At 43.0% G+C, this 23,653-nt stretch overlaps 1 protein-coding gene across 1 annotated transcript in view; it reads right to left on the bottom strand.

The window, feature by feature from the left end:
- Positions 1–3,797: 3,797 nt before the first annotated feature.
- The window catches only part of MAP4K5 (mitogen-activated protein kinase kinase kinase kinase 5), a 35,819-nt gene continuing 15,963 nt past the window's right edge, over positions 3,798–23,653 (bottom strand). The window contains exons 3-32 of the mRNA XM_053475250.1: positions 19,241–19,331; positions 18,808–18,872; positions 17,753–17,808; positions 16,731–16,778; positions 16,529–16,571; positions 16,085–16,157; positions 15,875–16,006; positions 15,444–15,506; positions 15,173–15,254; positions 14,785–14,901; positions 14,452–14,530; positions 14,083–14,135; positions 13,002–13,063; positions 12,424–12,466; positions 11,697–11,904; positions 9,706–9,797; positions 9,274–9,315; positions 9,055–9,139; positions 8,710–8,789; positions 8,092–8,152; positions 7,212–7,214; positions 7,009–7,123; positions 6,758–6,816; positions 6,304–6,407; positions 6,000–6,177; positions 5,798–5,866; positions 5,429–5,521; positions 5,011–5,081; positions 4,641–4,696; positions 3,798–4,124 (exon numbers count right to left, since the gene is read on the bottom strand). Coding sequence (XP_053331225.1) covers positions 4,037–4,124; positions 4,641–4,696; positions 5,011–5,081; positions 5,429–5,521; positions 5,798–5,866; positions 6,000–6,177; positions 6,304–6,407; positions 6,758–6,816; positions 7,009–7,123; positions 7,212–7,214; positions 8,092–8,152; positions 8,710–8,789; positions 9,055–9,139; positions 9,274–9,315; positions 9,706–9,797; positions 11,697–11,904; positions 12,424–12,466; positions 13,002–13,063; positions 14,083–14,135; positions 14,452–14,530; positions 14,785–14,901; positions 15,173–15,254; positions 15,444–15,506; positions 15,875–16,006; positions 16,085–16,157; positions 16,529–16,571; positions 16,731–16,778; positions 17,753–17,808; positions 18,808–18,872; positions 19,241–19,331 — 2,411 coding nt within the window. The 3' untranslated portion in view covers positions 3,798–4,036. The remainder of the gene's footprint in view (positions 4,125–4,640; positions 4,697–5,010; positions 5,082–5,428; positions 5,522–5,797; positions 5,867–5,999; positions 6,178–6,303; positions 6,408–6,757; positions 6,817–7,008; positions 7,124–7,211; positions 7,215–8,091; positions 8,153–8,709; positions 8,790–9,054; positions 9,140–9,273; positions 9,316–9,705; positions 9,798–11,696; positions 11,905–12,423; positions 12,467–13,001; positions 13,064–14,082; positions 14,136–14,451; positions 14,531–14,784; positions 14,902–15,172; positions 15,255–15,443; positions 15,507–15,874; positions 16,007–16,084; positions 16,158–16,528; positions 16,572–16,730; positions 16,779–17,752; positions 17,809–18,807; positions 18,873–19,240; positions 19,332–23,653) is intronic.

Here is a 23,653-nt window from a genome sequence, read left to right as displayed (position 1 = left end):
AGAAGACACTAATGATTTGTTGGGAGACGGCCGAGCGATCGCCATCGTCAGGAATCACACGATTTCCCTTTGGCCCTTTAACCGGGCAGCCGCCAAGTAACACCCTGATTGTATAGTCCCTTCTGATTACACAGGCATTTATATGGTTAAATCTCAAATTATCCATTCCCGTCAATTCATGAACCATTCATTAAGAGGACTTGATGTTGCTGGGGGTCCGCACCCCCGCAGGGCTGTTAAAAACTAATGGCCGCCATTATGGATTATTTAAAAAAAAAAAAAATCTTCCAATAATGTGATCCAACTGACCGGCGGTGTCTTTATATATGTGTGCATGTGGCCCTCAGGCTAGGGCCCCGGTCACATCAAATCTCAACCAAACATTTGAATTAAATCTACGAATCCGAAAAAAAAATACTTAAAGATTAGAAAATAAAACCACCGGGTTGAGGAAGATACTTGGTGGCGGCATACAACGAGGACAATATCTAGATGTTGGACATCAGGACAACTTTATTTATTCTTTTATTATACACGTTTATTATGATTTTCTTTTTCTCTCTCTCCGTGGTTTTAGGGAATCGGCGTGAATAACATTTCCGTTCTAGAATTAATATTGCAGCGATGTGGATATTTTTCACTTGAAAGTGTAACCATTCCCAACCTTTCATTTACTCTGGAATGTGAAAACCAGTTGGTTGGAACGTGAACACCTGTTATTGTAATTACGACCTCTGATGCTGGTCAGGAAGTTCGTATAAATCAGCAGAAATATGACCTGTCCCTTTAAAAATCAAATAAATTCCTTTTTTTTTTTTTTTAACTACCTGTAGATGTTAACACTATTATTATTACCTTTTATTTCTATATCGCCAAAAATGTACGTAGCGCTTAATACAATACATATATTCAAGGGGTCTGATGAGAATTGACAGACTAAGACAAACCAATGCGTTAGGTGGAGAGAGGCCGCCTCGCCAGCGTACATGGAGGGGTTAACAGCGGTAGACACGGCATAAATATAATAGACATGCCTTGGAACAACCAATAGAATAATACTCCCCAACAAAAAGGAATACTTCACCAAAAAAAAAAAATAATAATACTCCCCAAAAACACAAGATGGGAGCAAAGTGGAATATGTCCACGTAAGGTAGAGTGAGGATAGTCCTGGATGGGGAGGAGGTGGGGCATAAAACTCCTCCCCCCACATGGAGCTCAAAAGGAACCGCCCATGAGGAACAGCAACCAGTTAGTTTACCAGCTTAAAGAAACAAATATACTAAGATAAGAGTTTCATGCATGGGTTCAGTATTGAGATGTTTTTTGGCTTTTTTTATGTTAAACCATGGGTGCAGTTTCTGTCCTTGCAGCTTCCCAGTGGCAGTAGGACTAGATTGGTCATAATCCCACCATACAAGTGCAAGATACAACTGTTCCCAGAATACTCTCTCCTATATTACAGGCAGATGAGATGAATGAATTCATCTGATGATTAATAAAAGGGACTGTTTTTTTAATAATGGCTCAAGTTTACAAACAATATGCAAAGGAACCCCAAACACTACATCATGGCAGCAGTATCAATATTCAGTTTGTCCACAAGAGGTCGCTCTTTACCGAAGTCAAGTGGCTTCTTTATGTTATTTATTATTATTATTATCATCTTTTATTTATATAGAGCCAACAATCTACGCAGCTCTTAATACAATACATATATTCAAGGGGTATGACAAAACGAGAATTGACAGACTAAGACAAACCGATACATTAGGTGGAGAGAGCCCGGCTCGCAATGTTCCAGCTTTAAAACTTGTAATATTTTATCCTAAAATGTTTCTTAGCATATCCTTTTAATCTACATCCCTTCTTTTTTTATCCATCATTCAAAGGATAAATCTCACATTTGACCTAAAAGCTTAACTGCAGTCCCGGCACCCTGCTCCCCGGGGTAAGGCGGTCGGACCCCTGGCACTGTCCATGCCCTGGGATGGCATAGCCTCCTGTAGTTGTGAATCAAGTCCTGGCATATTTTGGAATTTACTGGTCCTGCTGGTAGAGAAAATAAAAATGACTGTAGTTATGATCACTACAGTCATTGACACCCATTGTATCAAGAATGGGTGATGCTCCGTTTGTTCTGTCCTAAAACGATGTATAGGTCTTTCCTACAAGGACTAATAGGGTACAGGGTTGGTCTTTTCATACACTATGCCAGTGTTAAACCTACCGAAAGGATAAGTCAAACATCAAAAATAAACGCACAGAAACACAATATTAGCATTCTTTATTAAGTCTTACTCATTACGGAAAATCACATTACAATTAATACACACGTCTTGGAACTAAAAACAGCAAATTGATCGTATTTCTAGAGTATTTCTGGAATCCTTTGGCAATGACACTGTCGGGAGAGAAAAAAAATGTGGTTTTCCCCCCGGTAAATTATTAATACACGGAACAATCTCGATAATATCGTTACGTACTACAAGCCTTGGAAAATAAACAATAGGCACCCTCCAAGACTCCCCAGGCACTTTGGTTAGCAAAAATGTACAATGAGGGCATATCACGCTCGGATCTACGGATGTACGTTTTTAACACAAAAAGATCGTTCTTAACGGTTTTTGCGCATGTTGTACCAATGACTTGGTTAAGTAACGTCAAGACTAAAATTGCGTTTAAACCTTTTCTTGACCACAAGAGGTTAACAAACACATACCAGGTCTCTGTTAGGACTGAGGTTAAAGAAATAACTTTGTGGTTGGCACAAAACGAGGTCATTGACGTGTTAACCATTCTTGTGATAGAGATGTAAAGCTTACATTAAAGAGTCTCAAAGAAAAGCTAAAAAAGGCACGTTAAATAATTATCCCTATTTCATAGGATTCATTATGCTTTCAGGACTTAAAATTTGGTTTAATGTTTAGTTTTTGGAGAACTAGTTGGGTATTAGCTGTGCCGATGAGGAACGGTTTAGCTAACACATAGCCCTTTAAATAAACCCCCTTTACTGTACAATACAGACCCCCAGGTTAAAACAAGCATAGTAAAAAGCCAAAAAGGTAAGGCACTAACGGATAAAAAGAAATATTCAACCTTCCCTATACAAACGCGCTAAAAGAAGATTTATGACCCACTCAAGCAGATGATTAATAAATAAGATTAAAACATTCTAATTTACAGAATATTCTAATGAGACAGACTTAAGACACATTTATGTCCCAACGTGCATGTGTTCACCTGTAGTGTCACATACCTGGCGTTTAGGAATAAGCGGATCTGCCATAATCTATTTAAACGCTATTTCGCATAGACACGGACCCTTGAGCCGCCGATACGTGTAATATATTGATTTTCTGCAAATCCGAACGTTTAATGCTTAACTAGACTCGGACGGCGATGCGTTGTCCATGAACCGTCACGATGGTCAGTTTTGCCGGTTAATTCTTACAGTACAAGGTGTTTCGCAAGCAACTTTATCACGGAACAGGATTTCCCCCGCTAATATGCGGAGCGTCCCTGGTGGTCTCTCTCTGCTGGTGTGCAAGGAAGCAGGGGCTTTAACTCTTACATGGTACACGTGCGCTTGGTTCCTCCCTTACAACGATTATCCGCTTAGGAAGTTGGGCTGCGGCGTTCAATGAAGAAAATGCTTCAATACCAAATCAGATTGCCAGCTGTTTGCTCGAGTCCAAAAGAGAAAAAAAAAAACCCTTACAGGAACTATGCCAAAGTGCCCCCCACCACCTCTAGTTGTACCCCTCATTCCTTTCCACTTATCATAAAGGGGCTGCTTGTATCACAGCTTTTTATTGAACATCTGGATAAAACCAACACCACATGGTGGTGACAGGAAATGTAGCCGTTGCCAGCAGGTAAAACAAAAAAAAAAGTTAAAAAATAAAGTCTACCCAATAATACACGAGGAAAAGGCGAGGCGCAATCCACCCTGTATAGCACCCAAGCAGGGACACTTATGTTGGAATTTATATTCCTATGTCGTATGTCGCACACGCGCATGCTGAATGGCTATCTAATAGCTGTTCTCGTGTCCGGCCAGGATGTAGAGGTTGCTGTGGGCAGTCGGGTTCAACGTCGGACGACTCTCCAGCACGACCACTCTGAAAGCAGACAAAACATTTTATCACCACAGCTGACAGCAATGGCGGCCCCCATGCAGATGGAGGAAGCAAAACTGGGGCAAAATGAGATAAAACTATTATTGTAAAACAAATTATTGTACATGCAGACCTGCATTACGGCATACAGCGCTGGGGGTTAAAGGAGCCATGCAGCGCTGGGGGTTAAAGGAGCCATGCAGCGCTGGGGGTTAAAGGCGCCACGCAGCGCTGGGGGTTAAAGTCGCCACGCAGCGCTGGGGGTTAAAGGCGCCACGCAGCGCTGGTTGCGTATTAAAGTACTTACCAAGTACATTAATAGGCTTTCATGTCTGACAAGTCTGTTCAGGGAGTAGACTGTCAGATAGCTGCTCTGGCGGAGTACACAGAAAGAGTGTTTCTTCCTATTCATAGTCTTGCAAAAAATTACATTTTTTGCAGGTGTTTTTATATTTTAAAAAGGGGGTGCCGAGGAACACACAGATCCACTCGGTTTATTAACCAAGATGAAAACAATACCTGTCTGATCCTAATAAACGGAACACTCTGGACTCATCAGAAATTTCTTGTGTAACCTAGAAAGAGAGAAGAAGAAGAAGGCACGCGTCTTAATCACAGCTGACAATCTTTATTTTCATCTCCCCACAGCAACTACTTCCTGCCACCAGGCCCTCCCCCATACTGCTTGTCGCAGCCGGCCCCAAAGAGTCTCCGGGAGCCACACATTACAGAACGGAGGGGAGGAAGCAGATTCGAAAACCCTGCCAATGGGGTGCAGTCGAAAATTCCGAACATTCGCAGGACTTGCTTTAATATAATCTCAAAAAAAACGCTTCCTGAGCATGCCTTTTTGTACTTATAGGGCTAAAAAGCCATTTTGAAGGCTTACCTCGTTTGATTTAAAGTTCTTGCCCTGCATGCCGTGTTTCCAGAAGGCAAGCACGCTGTCCTGAAGGCACACTGAAACGACACAGCAAGCAAACCGTGTAAAAACATTGCCTTTTCCACAAAGGGCATATAGTTTTCTTTCTCTACAGAACCGCTTCGTTAGCAAGCAAGTTGGTCTAAAAACCAGGAAAGCTGGCTGAAAGAATCAGCAATTAAAGATTGGATAAGGGGTGATCTAAGCAAAAGTAGTGATAAAAACCTACTTTTTGGAAGTCTCCGTTAAGGTGTATTTATGAACACGTGACACCCTTCATAAAGAGGAAGATTTTTTGGGCCGAAACTTCAGAAGAACGGAACACTTTGAGATGCATACAGTTTTCTGGCCGGCTCCGTTGACACTTTTTATGCAAGGAACTTACCTACTGATTCAATGTGGAAATTAAAGCTGAGTTCTGATGCCAGTTTCTTGCTAGACTTTAGCCTCCCTTGGAGGTTCACAATTTTTACATCATCTATGCACAAAAAAAAATCATCATTACCATTTTGCTTATGAACCAGAGGGTTATCAGCTATCCAGAGCCAAGACAAAAGCGGTTGAAATGGAACAAGGACTGGGAGAAATAATAATCAATGTGGACAAAGTCATTGTGACCAGTTACACCAATGATGAGCAGCCCACCCAGTGCTAACCGCCCCCCCAAGAGTCAAGGGCCCTGCACCAGCCTTGGGACAGCCCTGCACATTACCAATAAAGAACCCGATAGCGATAAACATCATCTGTCACTTACGGTCCAGACAGACCAAGGCCGTGTCTCTCTCCAGCTGCGTCACGTGTATGGCCTCCAGCTGGTGACCTTCTGCAAAGAATGGAAACCAAACACGTTAATGCATGCGCTGCGGGGCTACTGTAACACGAGAAGGGACGGGGTTAATCTCACAAACAGCAACTGCCCGTCTAGAAGAAAAGTAGAAGAAAACCAGGCAGGCTACCTGTGCCGATCTTCGTAAACCAGGAAGAAGCAGAGCTCAGGTTGATGGTTTCAAACTGGACGACTTGCCCGGCTTCCACCCCTTTGCTGACGGCTACGCAGACCATGGGATACTCCTGCTCTGGGATCACCAGCATTTCAAACACGTTTAGCGGGCTTGGCAGAGGGAAATCAAAATGCTGAAAAATATAAAATCCGGGGGGGAAAAAAAATCATAAAAAATTCTGTTACAAACATAATAAAATCTGAACATTTACACGCACACACAAAAAACAGCGCTAACGTATACACTTCTAAAGACGTACCCTTATCAACATGAATTTCTGCATAGGCTCATACCACTGGAGTAAGACGATGCCAGACGGCAGGGCTCCGCACAAGTACTTGTGTCCCGTGTATGGATTCCGTACTGAAAAACGTATAGGAAAGAGAGATAAAGGTTCCCGCTCAATGCAAACCAACCATACTATTCTTTAAGGCATTGATCCTAGTAATAGCTACCAAGCAGCGAAACATTAAGGTAATTTACCCCCAGCAGCCGCAGGGATTTCTCACTAACGTTAAACTTAACCTCTTAAGGACAATAGGCGGTCCCTAAACCCATTCAAAACAATGCATTTTGAGCCTGTACGGGCTTTGTCATTAAGGGGTTAATAACGGGAAATCTTGGTCATGGTGCTAGAAGCGGTTCTAGATCAGGCTATTGGACGGGGTAAACGCGACGGCAGAGGAAGATGCGCATCTCCGGGGCGTACGTACCAATGCAGCACTTGTGGCAGCCCTTGGTTTCAGGGATTTTGGTCGTCAAGGCGAATTTCCTAAAACGAAGACCAGAAATTCACAAACAAAGCAATTTGTGGGCCAACGACGTCTGCTGATGGATTATGGAAGTTCACATCAAGGCACCAAAGTTGCCCGAGCCGGTAGGAAGGGTCTTGAGCTGCTCTAAGCTTCGCCTTCTCGTTGCTAGAAGCCTGAAATGTTAGGTTGTCCACCATGCACACGCTTACCTGGGCAGTATCCGGTCAGGAAAGCGGTGGCCCGGTATATGTGCCGCTAGGCCAGGCTTTTTGGCTTGCTCAAACAGGCCTATCAGGTTGTGTGAATAAAGCTGGAGAGTTTTACCTGTAAGCCAAAACGTACATTGAAGTCATTACGCAAGTCTACGATCACCGAAACTGGTAAAAGAAAACGGCCGTGAGAACGTATTTACCTTCTGCAGAGGACGGGCCAGGGCGTGTTCAGGGTCACAGAAAAATAAGGAAACTGAATTAGTCAAATGTCATTTTGTTTAATTATTTACATAAAAGGTGAGTGACATGTGTATAAAGATTTACAGAACCTCCCTTAATCCTGTGACCACCTAAAATCATGTGCCGCACATCCCATCATTTACACCGATTAGTTATTAACAAAGCGGCAGCTTCCAAAGCCGACGGGCCGCCGACACATGGAATTTAAAAAAACTGCTCCAGGGGAATCGTAACAGATAAAGCGCTGGAGCGATGGGCACGTCGTGTATCATCACCGGGGTACCCCAAAGGTTTCGAAGACATATCTAAAACCGATAGAAGGAGCATGCAAAGTTCAGACAGGACCTGGGCCTTCACCAGACGGCAGACCTGACCTTTTGCCCCAATGAAGAACGGGACCGCGATGTGTTACAATGGGGTCTGTAGCTCCAGCCCTGTGTACTTGGCAGCGCGTTTTAAGATGGAAGCGGGCACGGTATAATTAATTACGGAGTTATATATATACACAGAAAAGCTCGTCTTGACACCGCCAAACTAGAAGGGTGGAAGCTTTCACAGAGCCGGGCGAGACGCCAAGGCAGACAATTCTCATTTCGGTTATTAGGATCCCCCTGTCTAGAGCGCAGTGTGTAAATGTCAAATTCTGAATTTCAATGAGCTCTCATTCTGAACCCGCAGGAGCCCAGCCATTCCGCATTAAATGCGCCCTTTGTTCCTGGCACATAAACTGCCCGGCGTGACGGTTTAACTCTTTTACCAACAACACAAAATGTTTAATGTTTTACTGCCCCCTTCTGGAAGACCGGCAAAATACAGTCACGAGATATCAGAAATACCTACCCGACAGGGACATCAGGGTATTATTGATAACGTAGAGCCAGGTGCATTTCCGAGGAAACAACTGTAAAACAAAGGGACCACCAACTTATTGCCATCATCGTTTGACCACAAGCCTTAACACGCCATCATATATTTATAAAACACGATGCCGACCGTTCTACATTTAGAGCTCTTCCCCAGGATAGCCCTTTGTAAATATGGGACCTCGAGCAAATTATTCCACAGTCTGTGCGTACGAAGCATCTGGGGCCACCAATATCATCCAGCGCCATTCTCTGGCCAAGCTGGCTGGTCCTGTGAGGGCAGCAGTATGTATGCTGCATTATGGGGCAGGGAACGGATACCCCTTATCGGGCGTCCTGGTGCCTGGTGCACCGCTTCAGCAGGCCAGTTGGAAAGACTCCAATGTAACCGGCTATGTAATGTTATCTCCCATGTAACCGGCTATGGACACTTTGTATTAATTCTTCCCATTGCACGAGTCTCTTCTAGATGTAGGTCTGGAAAGTTGCCGTTATACAGTTTGTAGGGGTTTATAAAGATGTGGTGCCCAACCGCAGTGCAGCAGCCACCCAGGGTAGTCCTGCTTAATGACCAAACGAGTGGATTATCACCTACCTGCTCCATTGTGGTTTCATGAAGTTCATTCAGATTCAACGTGTAAATACCATCCTCCGTACCAAAGATGATATATTGGTCTGTCGGGGAAATTGGTGTCCGTTATTGGTGGTAGCCAAACTAATATTAGACGGTTCTAGACATTCACGCGGCGCAACCAGAGAATTTACAAAGTCTTTTTTTATACCATAACAAGGCAACCAAAACAAACTGAGGGACGGCTGCCATTTTGTTTTTCTAGCAGATATCTGATCCTCCCACTACGCCCGCATACACCATTGTCCGGCTTCGGATATCATGAGATGTATTTTGTTAAAACATTATCGACAGAGTGTGAGACGATACCTTTGGTGTCTGGGTGTATCCAGGAGGTCGCACAGTTAATCTTCAAGGGACAGCCATCAAACACTTTGGAAAAACACGCTCCCATCTATACATTCAGAAGACAGACAGAGACTACATGAGGCCAGGACAGCCGCCCGGTAGCGAAATCTATATATTATATGTGTTCAGAACTATATGGCACTGGCCATAAATTAAATGAATGCATTTATGAATACTTACTAGAACCTTTGGAGTGGGAGGCAATCCGTTTATAGTGGGTTTCTTAGTAAAAACAAACAAAAAAAAAAAACAACACAATGTTAATATTTAACAACTTGGGAAGGGTTAGTCTCCTGTCGGACCCCAACTACCATTATCCCCACAACAGTCATAAAGTCGGTTGTCATTTTACACCCGGTCATTAAATCTTATACCTACAATAAAAAAGTTGTCTGTTTTTGCGGATAAAACCGATAAATAAGTTGTATGTAATAAAGATTTCTGTATTTTCAACCTAACAATTCAGTCCACAATTTCGATTTCGTTTTATAATTTACAGTGAAACTTCCAGCCCTCTCATCGGCCCTTTTCTGTCTGGTCTTGGACGTAGCCATGCTAGCTTAAGAACGGGACAGTGAAGAAGGTATGGTGTCTGGGGACTTCAATACATACAGGGAAATCTTTCTTTTCTTTCTTCTGAGGAAGCTGGGGCTTCGGACCCTCGCTGCTGGGGCTGCTGAGCCTCCCGGGGCTATCGCCATTACCTGAAGCCGAGACAGACCGAGTTAATAGCAGATATTTACTTACACATCAATGAATTACCGTTAGGAGCCAGGAGAAGGGCACGGGTGCACCAGAAAGAAGACCACCCATACTTAAGAACTTCACTGCCCTAAAGCGTGGACAAATAAAGCTAGGGAAACGTTTGGAACCTGCTGAAGACCCCAACGGAGTAAAGCCACAGATGTATCAGCATGTGCCCAGACCGCGAACTTGAGGAGCCCCCACAGTCGCAAGCCACTGGAGTGAACTGGAGCTACAAAGCAGTAAGCAGGGAGATGTATGGCGAGGAAAAGTTTGTGTATGACACGGGTAGAGTCTGGATTTTCATGATCAGAAACTGACTCAAACATTCTAAAGTAAAACTACAATCCATGAAATGGAACGCGCTCGGCGCACACTCTAAAAATACATAAAAAGTTGGTTTAGAAGGACATCTAAGGATAATAGGGATCGTCAGCCCCGTTGGAGACGCCAGATCCCTGCCTGAACCAGTCGTCCTCAAATACAGACGACCGTTTATAGAATATATGGGTGGGGTGGGAATATAATTCTGTCTCACCTATTCATGTTACGGGGTGTCATTAACAAAACCCTGGCACCTTCTTTGTGAACTTTAAAACATGTCACGCAACCGAGTTATATAAAATCAGATAAGAAGGCATGATCCAGAAAAGTTTCATAAATACATTAAAATGTTGGGTTTAGGTGCCAACGTATTGAGCGGAAATGTTGCCATTATGATCAGGTTCACGCATTTTTGGTGCCCTGTTTTCAGAATTTATTTTAAATAGTTTGCATGGAAAATTCAGTCTACCCAATGCATACACTTAATGCTAAAGGGAACAGATTATGACCAAGCAGGCATGGGGGTGTCTGAAAATGAACACCATGTACAAATCCACAGTACCTCCACACACTTCCAGGCTCGTAACATTATCCCTTTCTACACAATGCAAGCCTTTCGCCATTATACATAATTCACTGTATATATAACGGACAAATGTTACATCCTAGATGTGAATACTGAACTAGTTACTCAGGCTACTGCAAGAAAAAACATAAAAATTGTAACAAACTATTGCAGTATACATAGCGAGATCAGCCAACGCATTTCACCGCGTGCAAACGAAGACGCGGCTACAGAGGGTTCCAATACAGAGAAAAAAGGGGGAAAAAACGGCTGATGGATCATAATGTCTCACACCAGCTTCTGCTATTAGCAACCTGCAGCAGGAAAAGAGAGACGTTGAAAGGAACACAACGAAAAATACTTCTGTATATCTGGTTTTTAGGAATCCCCTCAATTCTGTATAGCGGAGAATATGAACAACACACTTTTATTGAATTTACAGACTGTCGATCAAGGTGGAACTATCGAACTAGAAAAAAAGAAGGAAAAAAGTTTCCTTTGGTCGAGTTCTACATTGTTGGCCGTGTCTGTCCCGGGTTTCTTCCGTTTGGTGCGTCTAAGGCTCCCGTCTCTTACCTCCTTTGTCCGATCAGCCAGATTGGTTATTAAAGTAGTTTCAAAGGCTTACAAAGACAAAATAGTCAATAAACTAGACAGAGGCTAAGGTATACACATAAGCCAGTGACGCCTTCATTTCAGCTTTGTAATATCTAAATGTTAAGCCATTTCCTAGATTACATCTCTGGTGAAGCCCAAACCCAACTTCTTATTGCGCTCTTTTGTCACCATAACACCCTATGGTGGCATCAGATGTCGAGCGTAAGAGCAGGAAGCGTGTGGTTGTACTCGTCATGAACTTATACGCAGCTTGTGCTCATTCTCAGTTACCGTCGGTAAGATGCTGCGTTAGCGGCTTCCTTGTGCTGCAGCGGAGGGGACGTTCTCCCTGCTTGTGCTTTGCGCGATTTACCCAGATCACTGTATCTACTGCTGAACAATCCCGGGCTGCTGATACTGCCGGACAGAACACTACGTGGAGGTGCAACCCGATGACCACAACCTGGGCTGCTCTGCCTCCTCTGGATCTGAGCCGCTCTGTTCTCTGGTTCATGTTTGATGGTGTTGGATCTCTCGTCATCCGCCAAGCTGTCCTCTGGGCAGCTGAACACCCTCTGAGGCTGCGATGATACAGAATTATAAAATAAAAACACACACACACATTATATATATATATATATATATATATATATATATATATATATATATAGAAGCCATTATATTATTATGAATTTACTTTGCTTTCAGTTACGTTAAAGGATTTACAATCGCAGATTATAAACATCTCTGCAAGCCTAGGATCACGGGGGGTTTACAGTTCAGCAGTAACTGGGGAGAAACCCATTGGCTTCCAATGCTCCTTACAACATTCCAAGGAGTGCCACTCAAAGTGCCAGGCATCACCCCACTGACTATTAAGATAGACCACCCTCCTTCCTAAAAACGTACACGTCGGCTGCGTACGACACTGCATATCTTTGACGCAATCCCACCACTGTTAAGGATTTAGTCATAAAAATGACAAGTTAACAAAAAAAACCCCAAAAAAAGTTTATTTCTTCAGCTGGAATGGCAGTGGGATGTTGCTTTGATCATTTAAAATACTTCATTGCTATGTGGTTACCGCAGGCAGATCTTACCTTAGGAGGTAGAGGTGGTGGGACAGCACGTTTCATTGTGGAACTAAAAGGAAAACAGATATACTCTATGTAGATTTTATAAAGATGATAACATTTTATAGGGTAATTATTTTGCTGCTACAGACTCATACTCGGGCTTTATTCATCCCTCTCTAGGGTAGGTAGGTAGCTGCACTAATTCACTCTTTACCACTGGCTTCACTTTTTTACCCCCAGAGTTCAATGCTGCCCCCAACAGGCAATTTTTAAAGCAATATCTTCAAAAGAATTACACTGATTGACAAAATGAAACGCAGCAGTTTTCTTTCTGTCCTGTCATACTTGCAATAAACGGCCTGTTGGGGGCAGCACTGAGCTGTGCGGGTAAGAGCGTGAAGGCAGCGGCAAGGAATGAATTATTACAGCTTCATTCATTACAGAGGAATGAATAAAGCAGAATGTCAATGGCTGCCTGTGGGACAATGTATCCAACCAATTAATAGCAATCAGCAATAGGGGATAAAATCTAACGAAAAGGAAAAACCACGCAGACACTAAAAACCTTACGATAATCAAATAAATGAAAGAGTTCCACTTACTCAGGATTTGCGCCATTTGCAAACGCATTCCAATGGGACCCAAACTCATGTTCTCTGCTACCCTGAAAATGTGGAGAAAGACAATAAAATACTAGTTTCTGCAAAAAAACTATTTTTAATATAATAATATATCATTAATAATGATATTTAATAAAGACTTTCCTGATTCATTACCCTCTTTACTAAACACATTTTTTTCTCCAGATAAGTATAAAATGTCTCATATTATTGGACATTCCTACGTACAAAACATACAAATATGTCTTGTTTTAGCAGACTGAGGAAAGCGTATGATTTCAGTAAGAGCGTCTCTCTCTCCAATATTAATCAAAGAGAAACGGAAGCGATTCTGAGCCTGTGCTAAACAATAAGCAATCAGCAAAACCGCTGGTTGTCATAACAACTGCGCTAAATCTAGTATCTGCTCCTGAATCAATCCGTTTTTTTCTGATAACTATGACGTTCAGTATTAAGACTGAGGCAGCCTAAAAAGGTACAAGAACAACCCATGAAGCTGAAACATTTTTCCGGTACCGGTATATTACATGTTACATACACATGATGAATATCCATTGTACTGGTTTAAAAACATTTCATACCACGGGCGGATACAGAGCCTGATCAAGAAGGGCACTCAGACAACCAGACACTCACACTAAAATACACACACCCAGACTCCCAACACTAACACACAAACCCGTACACTCACACTAATGCACGCACCCAGACACTCGCACACACAAAAACTCATACAGTCACTGACACTAACACAGAGGCACTCAACACATTTCAGACACTTATATACTCAAACACTAACACACACACACACACACGGTTACACACACTAACATAGCTAAACTCACACACACATCTCACTTACCCAGTGAACCCTCAGCCTGTCCTTAATGCTGTGCTACTAATGTGAAATCACGGTATGTGACCTCGATGAACCGTGCCTCCTTCTTGAAACGAGGGGCATACGGCTGTATTTGTCTCCTGACCCCCCCCCGGATCGTTACATAGTTAGATAGGCGGAAAAAAGACACGTGTCTATCAAGTTCAGCCTTGATGTTTGACTTACTTCATTAGCTTCCGTCTCTTTCCTGAGCGGAGGCTCAAAATGCAACTTGTCAACTAGAAAAGAGAATGCATCATTAAACGGGTCAGAGGAATACGACGCGGCAGACATGCCTCATCCGAAAGTACGATCAGTGATTTATTCCAATTAAAAACAAGCAAGAGATTTTTGTTCTATACATGAAGTAGCAGTAAGGCTAACAAAGTAAAGATCAAAGCCACACTCTAAAAAAACGTAAACTATAATCTTTTTACCGTGTGCTTATAATTTGCAGCCACAGTATAAGGCCGTGGACCTGTTCAGGGGGTGTATGAAGTTGCCCCCCACCCGGTTCATTTCTTACACCAACAGAAGAGAGATTAACAGACTTACAGTTGAGTTCGGACACAGTCTTCTCGGCTCTTACTGACTTGTTTGTAGAACGGATGGTATGGCGCACAGCAGACGGAGGCTGCAAAATACACTAATGAGAAACCCTCCAAGAAGTGGCGCCAGTATCACTGCTTATTGGTTTTTATCGGATAACAGATAAAATACATTAGAAATAAATACATAAATATATGTACAAATGCTTTCATATCTTGTACGTCGATGATGTTCACAACATGGAAGCCTTTGCATACAGAAGTGGCAGCCGCAATGCTTACACTGGAAATAAATCCATCCTTTAAGAAGCCAATATACATTGAAACATTTCTGACCCACCTCGATGTCATCGTCGTCTGGCTCCGTATAATGGTGGTGGTTGTCGGGATTGTTCACTTTGTCCAACAGTTCCACAGCAAGTATCCTCGACAGCCCGTTCTGCCCCACAAAGGGATGCTGCGAATAAATAAAAAGGCGAAGGTTGATGGAGCAGCTCCAGAAACCTAAACTCATCCCAACCGCAAGAAGACACAGGTTCACCGGCTTCAGGCGGGAGATCCACTACTGCAAACAGCAGAAAAATGCCCTAGAGATCACTGCGGCTGAGCTCGGGAAGAATTTATCATTGTAAAAAATATCCTGATTTTTAATAATTACGCCTTGTTTACGTATAACGACACGAACCAACGGCCAGAATGGTATTCCAGGACATCGTCCTCCTACTTACAGTCAGCAGGCGCTCTGCTGTTGGCCTTTTCTTTGGGTTCTTTGTCAATGCAACTTTGACAAAGTTATGGAATACTGGATTCCTGTAGAAAGGAAAAAAAATTTTGTGGCATGCAGGATAGTTATAATAGAGTAATTCTTAGAAATACGTATATACGTCTGCAACCTCTACAAAACATAACTACTTTAATAAACAAAAATTATTTTTATTTTGGAATACACATTGGAGCCCACTTTGCCGTGGACTCCAACCAAAGCAAGATTCCACGTACCATCTGAGCTTCTCCTTGAGTTTCGGAGGCTGGAAGTTGCTCTTTGACATTAAGAACAATGCTCTGTATAAGAGAGAGAAAAAGTTAAAGTATTAGTGAGGCACTTCAGATGAAGGTTCAAATAAAACTGCACGCCCTAAAATAACAGGCCAAGGAAGGCTGAGAACATTCCCTGAAGGGCAAGTCTCATGAAAAGTGGTGGGGGTTCTTCTTTAATCCTGAAGAAGGATAGTAGATAGTATGAGTAGGGCAGGTAGTACTTAAACATTTAAAATTACCTTGAAGCATTAGCAAATCCCTAGATCTATATTAATGCGACAATTAAAGGATCAGCTGGGATGAGGGATACAGAAAGGTCCCCAAAGCTACGTAGCCAACGGATATGTATTTTACATACAATACAAAGTGATGGCCCAACAAAGCCAACCAACCTCATCGGGTGCAAGTCAAACATTGGCGGCTGCAGCTCGGCCAGTTCTATGGCGGTAATGCCAACGGCCCAGATGTCACAGAGCTGGTTGTATCCCCCGTTCTTTTCCACCGCGGCGACCTCTGGCGCCATCCTGAGGAAGGCAGAACACGTCACATCGGCACCATGAATCCCACCCCACGACTGAAAACATGACGACATGAGTGATTACCAGTAAGGGGTTCCAATAAAGGATTTTCTCTTGGCAATAGTAGCTGTTATTTTTGCTGCCACACCAAAGTCGGCTGGAAAGAAGGTAAAGAGACACTTAAAGGAACAGAAGGGAAAACAGCCAGCATACAATTATTTACGTGTAAAACATACCACACACACACACACACACACACATATATATATATTATATTAAAATGGTTTCTTGTATTTTTAATTGGATCTCTTCTGCAGATAGTTTAAACTTAACGCATCACAGAAATGGAAACACAAAAAAACATCCAAAACTTCGAATTAAAAATAACTCTTCGTGTCTTTTCCACACCATAAAAAATGCTGCCCCCACAGCAAATCTACATCTTTTAGTTGAATCACAAGGACACCATATTGTCTGAACCTAATTCATAGTCCGCATCCACCACGCGCACGAACACGGCACCATTACCTAGCTTCACCTCTCCGTTGTCTGTGAGGAGTATGTTGGCCCCCTGTAAGAGAAAAAATGCCACGTATCAGACGCAGCCCGAATTTGGTACAAGGGACGTTCCTGCCGCCGGAGAGTTCTCGAAGCAACTTGTTCAAAGGGCCAGAGATAAAGCATCTGACTCCATCTCAGAGAACAAAAGGGGAACACAAATTCCACTTACCTTAATATCTCTGTGCATCTTGGCTTTACTGTGCAAATAAGCAAGGCCCTGAAATAAAAAGAAATGGTAATCAGGTGTGTATATATTTATATATATTTGCATCTCAAAGGCGGGCTTTAATAGTAAGACAGGCTCTAATACGCAAAGGAAACATAAATTATTCACGTGATGATGACTGACAAGGTCTGCAATGGACCAGATCAGCTTCTGTCCGGCTCACAATTAAATAAGAGAAGCGATTTCCCGAGCACGGAGCGCTGCTCTCGTATTTTTATTAGACCTTTATCAATCAGCGCTCCATATTATAATTAATGAAATGTATTACTACATGTATCCCAAAGTCTGACCGGCTACTGGGAGTCGGATTAGACCTGCTGTTATCTGGTCTAGGATTGCGGTTGTAAAAAGGGATACGCAGGGAAGCCAACAATGCGGTATATACTGGGAGAATGGCCAAAGTCATCAGTGCAATGTGTTAGCACGTTAAAAAACAAAATATACAGACGCACGCGGAGCACAAATACCAAAACACCACATGGCTTCCAAAAACAGACATGGGCTACCAAAACCTACGTGAAGCACCTGGCTTAAGCCTGCGTATGCTTACACTGCTTACTTCTGACACACTAAACCACTGTCTGGGTGAAACGACAACTATACGGCAGGAAGGGTGTTCTAATTTGCCAAATCAAAACCAAAGCCCACTCGATACCAATTGGCTTTTAGCACTGGGCTGACGTGTTCCTTTTTTATTATTGCAAGCGAGTTTGGAATGATGGCCAACCACCACGGACGTTCATAGAAAGAAGAGTCAGGTGGAGGAGCGTTGGTGGCGCCCTTGTCTGGGTAAACTACACATTAAACCGTGTAACACATCTACGCCTTTATTACCTTACAATATCTACAAGTATTTCCCAGATGAGCTGGGATCAGTTCAAGTCTTTGTAATCGGTTTTATACCTGGAACGGGGGCAATAGTACAAACTGCCTTGACAACAATGGGTTAACATGAGATGCGATACCTGTAAGGTTTCCCGGCACATGTACGCTATTTGGACTTCGGACAGCGGCCCGGTCACTGAAAGGAGAAAGAAGAACATTGTCACGTCTCTAAAAGGTTAAGATGGGGAGATCTAATGACCATGCCGGCACGTTCCGGCTCCAATATTTACACTTCTTTGAGTTTGGGACCTGGCGCTTTGGATTAGGCTCTACATCGAGTAAAGGATCGTGTTCAGACATTGGTAAGATGCATGTGAATAGTTATCTAAACTTTACAGAGATCGCAGTCCGCCAAAAAAGTCAGTCCGCGCTTCCATCGCCTGTCGTAGCCCCGCCGAATACATTATATACCGTTTGTGTGTGTTCAAGCCGTTATGCGGACACACCGGCGCGCGTCACGGGAGTTACACGGTAAAAAGCGATCTTCGGCGAGCGTATCCTGCATAATGATCTCCCATCACTCTGCGCTCCTACTCACAAGCTCTGGAGAGGAGCCGGTTCAAATAGGGGCAAATCTTTGTGGACTACATATCCCATTATCCTCAGGCTGTCTTAAGATTGACTGAGCATCATGGGACATGTTGTTCATAAACATGTGCTCCTCGTCTCTGAGCCACTGACTGATAGGCAGGCGAATATACAAGATTTGCGTTGCAGATGATCCGTTTGTTGGGTGTCCGAATGACTAAATAATGCTTTATGGCAAAAACAGCGGTGTTGATTTTTCCCCATGGAGTCGTCTTATATTCAGATCTTTTAAAAATTGTTTTCTTTCTTTCAATAAGACCCAACTTTGCAGGGTATCTTATAATTGAGCAAATATGGGCACATACACACATATACGCGCACACACATATACACACACACACATATACACGCTTACACATACAGCTATAAGCATCCCTTTTTTTAACTTGTTAATGATGCCAATGTAACGGGGTTTTATTACACACAGTTTCACGTTTGTACATATGCAAGGAGCGTCGTGTAGTTTATCTGTTTTGTCTTGTAGGAGGGAAGGACAGGTTAGGTAGCGAGTGCGAGATACAGTTATTGTGTTTGTATGTTGCCGTACCATGATATATGTCTTGAAGGGATCCCCCGCCGCAGTACTCCATACAGATCCATAACTTCTCACGGCTAGCAGGACAAAATAAAAAAAAATACACAAAAATTACAGGTCACGAACACACACACACACATATATACGGTATGTGTGTGTATTTTTATTTATTAATTTTTTTTTAATAAAAAGCAAATTGCGTCCATTAAAATAACATGATTTTTAATGGAATATCTTTATAGGCGCACAGAGGCCCTTAATCATTCCCATCACTTCTTAATCACTCCCATCACTCTGTGTTCCAATGGCACGTTGTGTTCGCTGATCCAAATGTAATTTTAAAAGACAAATTTTGCGATTATGTTACAGGTATCTCCTTGTTTTACATGAAAACCCCTTGCAATTTGAACAGTGCGGTGCATTACAAGCAGAAGGTTGGATTTACCAGAGGTAGCTGCCGAAGTACGCCACGATGTTGCTGTGCTTACACTCCTTCACCATGAAGATTTCCTGCTGTATTAGAGAAAAGTCATCGCCTGCAAAGAAAAAGATGATCAGATAGAACAGAGAAACATTTCACTAGTATGAAAAACATATTAACTAAACGCAGCATTCGACGCATCAGCCCTGGTAACTGTGCCCCATACCCTTCCTAAAAAAGTAAAAAAAAACCTTATTCATATTTTTGGAGGGAACCCTTAACGGTCACATGACACAAAGGCAGGCGCTGATAGGTTGTGGTTCTAGAATCCAGAAACGTTTCTCTTTGGGGGGGGTGTTAGGATAGCATAGGAGAGGGTACTTTTTTATGTGCGTTTATAACAGCGATATAATAAAATACTTTGTGAATGGCTGGTAATATAGATCTTCAGGAGCCATTAGCAGAAGATGTGGCCAGATGTGCCGTAGGTAGTATAGGGGGGGCGTCTACATTACACCTCTGAAATTTACACACCGCTGGGTCAGTATGGCAGTAGGGTTCGGTAAGATCGGGAGCACAGCTGCTGTCAGCTTCAACAACGCTGTGCAATGGGAGTTTGTAAAGTGGTCTTGATACCATAGCGGTTAATTAAAGCATACAAGCGGTAGGAACAGCCTATAGGTTGCCATAGCAACAAGACCACTTTTCAAACTTTGCACTGCAGCAAGTTTTTACAAGAAGGCCTGATCACTTTAAAGGCCGCTACATCTCGTCGAAGCGCCAAGGAACACAGAAATGTTTCCGCTCCTGTCTCACGTGTCCCAATATTCCCACAATCGACCTGAACATGTCCGGGCGACTGCCAACACCCATAACTAGAGCACTGCTTATTAGCAGCTCCTGAAACGTGTACAACGCCATCCGCAGACGGTGCGGTCATTTGCATACATGCAGAATAATGATGTCACGCGTAAAGAGGCCCCGACCAACCACAAAGCCCCGGTTCTGGTTCATTATGTCTTCTAACATACGCACTTACATGTAAATATGTTTCCTGCGCATTCAGGGTGTGCAGGGCCTTTAACCCCTTCAATCCCAGGGGTTTTGGTACCTCAAAGCCCAGAGCAATTTTGCCATTTTTGGGGTATGTCGGTTTAGCGATGATTCTCTTTTCCTGTGAATAGTGTACCCATGTAAACTATATATTGTTTTTTCAAAGAGAGATAGAGCTTTCGTTTGATACCATAGTTGGATGATTAGCTGAAAATTTAGAATGAGAAATTTAGTAAAAACTAGCGAAGATTAGAAAAAAAAAACTATTTTTTTTTACATTTTCCCTCTGAATCCTCACAAAATTAGGTAAAGTGATGGAAAAGCCCCTCCAAGTTTATTAATTCAGGTGTCCTGATTTCAGAAATACCTAATTTATATAGATTTTCCAGACTTTCCCAGCACCAGGGAGCATACTATAAATTTTTCTCCGATGACCTTCCGGGTTACGTCAGCAGTGATGATTTGACGCCTGTCCGGACCGCTGGAAAATAATTCCATCAGAACCGATTTTCTAAAGATGGGCTCAGTTTGAAGAGCAGAGGCATTTTAAGGGAGCTACGGCATCGTAAAGAGCTTATTTTACGCACTTGCGTCTAATCAGGAGCTCCTGACTCTCCATAGAGCTTCTGCAGAAGGCATTGAGAATGCAGACAATCTGGAATTAGTGAACCATATCAGAACTCAAGCGACCTTTTATACCTCCCAATATCAGACATGGCCAAGGAGGAACACTTTAGTTTCAGAGGAAATGGTTGGAGGATATACATTTTATCTGACTTTATGACCTATTAATGTAATTAGCGAAGAGATTTAGAGGGTAATGGGTTTAGTGTGGTGGAACTGGAGTGGGCTGTAGGAAGTCCTGACCTTAACCCCACCGAACACCCTTGGGAGGAATTGGAATGCATATTGTGAGCCCGATCTTCTTGTCCAACATCAGTGTCTGACTTCACAAATGCTCTTTTGGGTGAATGGGCACAAGTTCCCGCAGACACACTCCAAATTCTTGTAGAAAGACTGGAGGCAACTCCACATTAATGCCCGTAGATTTGAAATGGTATGTCCAACAAGCTCATATAGGTGTGATGGTCAGTTGTCCACTTTTGATCATTTAGCATATGAAAATGTCTCGCCAATACCCTGACTCTACCGTTGGCATTGTTGTGATATCATGTCATGCTGCAACAGACGATACTGTGGCCACAAAAGGCCAAGCCTGGTCTAATCAAAGCCATGCCCCGTCCCACACGAGCGCCAGAGCCTCTGGTGGAACAGAGTCCTCCGTTGGTTTGAAGTAGAATGATGATGCATTCATGACGGCGTTTTTATATAAACTTTATTTAATGCAGTAGCAAAAAGTGAAATGTTTTGGGTCACCAGTACGTAACCAGTATATAAACTACCTACATTGTGGACCACAATTATTTGACACCAAAATGCCAAGTCTGGTTCTCTGATGTGGTTTTCTTAAAGAAAGAGAACAAGCCTGGGCGTGCTACAAAGTCATTAGTTTACGTGGAAGTCTTCATTGCTCCATCACCTGAAAAATACTTCCAGCCTGTTCTGTCTTCCCAACGCCCTGACAAGACCGGCTCAGCACGCCGTGCCTCGCTATTGTCTGACGGATGATGTGGGCTCTACTTTCCCTACTATTACCGGCCAAGGCCTGGGAGCGGCACGCTACGGGCGCAAACTGGAAGTGCTAGAAGTATTACAAAACATCCACGACATATCGCATGACCACGCTGGAGAAATAAGGCTTTGCTGCGTACAAACAAGGTCAAGTAGTCTTCAAGGAAGAAGGTGTTTATTAGGCAACATTCTCAGCTGGGATTTAGGGCCATTTTATACCAATAAACAATTTACGGGACATAGAAAATACAGTTTAGGGCTTTCCCATTGGTTGGGTAAATTCCTTACACATGGTCAAATTAGGTATGTGTTATACGTGGCACCACAGGATACAAAGGAGGAGGATTTAATGGTGGCCTGACACTTTCACATATACTCATTCCACCTTTTCCCTGGCCAAGCCCACAAAAATTGATGTTTTACTTGAAAAGCAATTATCCTAGGTTCTTCAAGAAAAAAAAAAAAGCTTGCATTTACACCCCGACTGGATTCTTTCTGTGTACATCACACAGGTTCTTAAGCAATCCCATAGATTTCAGTTACTTCTCTTTCCTTTGGTCAAACGTGTTTTGATCAGCTTCTAACATTTCGATTGGTTTTCCCCAGGTTGAAAGTAGCCCCCAAGGGCTTCTGGCCCACATCTCCTCCTCATGTCTGTAATTGGCTCCCCCCCCCTCCATTACTGAACATATCCAAGGTGTTTATTAACATACCGAAACTACATTTAAATGTTCTCTATTGTTTAGAGCCCTCTAGATCTGACACATGATTCATACATGGTAAGGGACCCCTGGACACAGCTTACGGAGGAGGGGGTTGCAGGATACTGTGTTGTGCCACTGTTTGGTTTGTCTTTAATAACAGTATTCCACCGCAGTACATTTTATAAACACGGCATTCAATAACTCGATCTTATCCTTCCCATGTAAGTGAAGGTTTACTGGTTGTTAAACAATTAAATACCAAAGATACCGTTCAGATACGAGATTATGGCTTCTCTTATCGCTGAACTGTAAACAAGCTGTCAAACCTGTAGATGCCGCAATATAATATTGGGAAATATTATAAAAAAAAAAAAAAACTTGAAAAGTGAATAACAATCAGGATCCATACTAAAGCTTTCTCTGCCCAAAGAGTATAGGAAAAATGTGCGGAGAAAGTGATTCTAGAAACTTCTTTTAGATAAGGAAGAGTTTGTTAGAGGAACGGCACAAATAGCATGGATCGCCAGGACCCCACATGACCCATGAAACGGGTTTACATATTAAAACTGTGACATCAGAACGATAGCATCATATTAATCATGCCCTCCCCCGCTTACCGTTGATACACCCTATATTGGTTTACACACAACACTGCATGGAAACCGGAGTCGGCTGCGCTAATGACAAAGGGTTTGTGTGCTTGGAATCACGCAGGTCCTGCTTCTGAAAGCGTCGGCCCATAATACAGCCGGCTGGACGGCTGCGGTCGCGGCCACTAATCCCAGTATGCACAGTCTATTCTGTAGCTGTCAGCGCCGCGTCTCCCACTGAGACCATCCACACCGGCAGAGCCGGAGCACAAGAGAGGGGCCAGGAAATTCCCTGAGCCTACAGTAAAATGTGCCGTCGTACAAAAAGGACAGTGGCCTGGGATAAGTTTGGGCGGCTCGCTTGCCCACACCCTGGTGTTCGTACGGAGCAGATAATGGTTTGACGTTTCATGCCTGCAGGGCATTTTAGTCACCCTCAGACAGACGCGCTCCGAAAC

The sequence above is a fragment of the Spea bombifrons genome, chromosome 9 (assembly GCF_027358695.1).
Source record: "Spea bombifrons isolate aSpeBom1 chromosome 9, aSpeBom1.2.pri, whole genome shotgun sequence".
NCBI lineage: Eukaryota > Metazoa > Chordata > Amphibia > Anura > Pelobatidae > Spea > Spea bombifrons.
The sequence above is the reverse complement of the archived record's forward strand: the minus strand, read 5'-3'. Positions and strand labels throughout refer to the sequence as shown.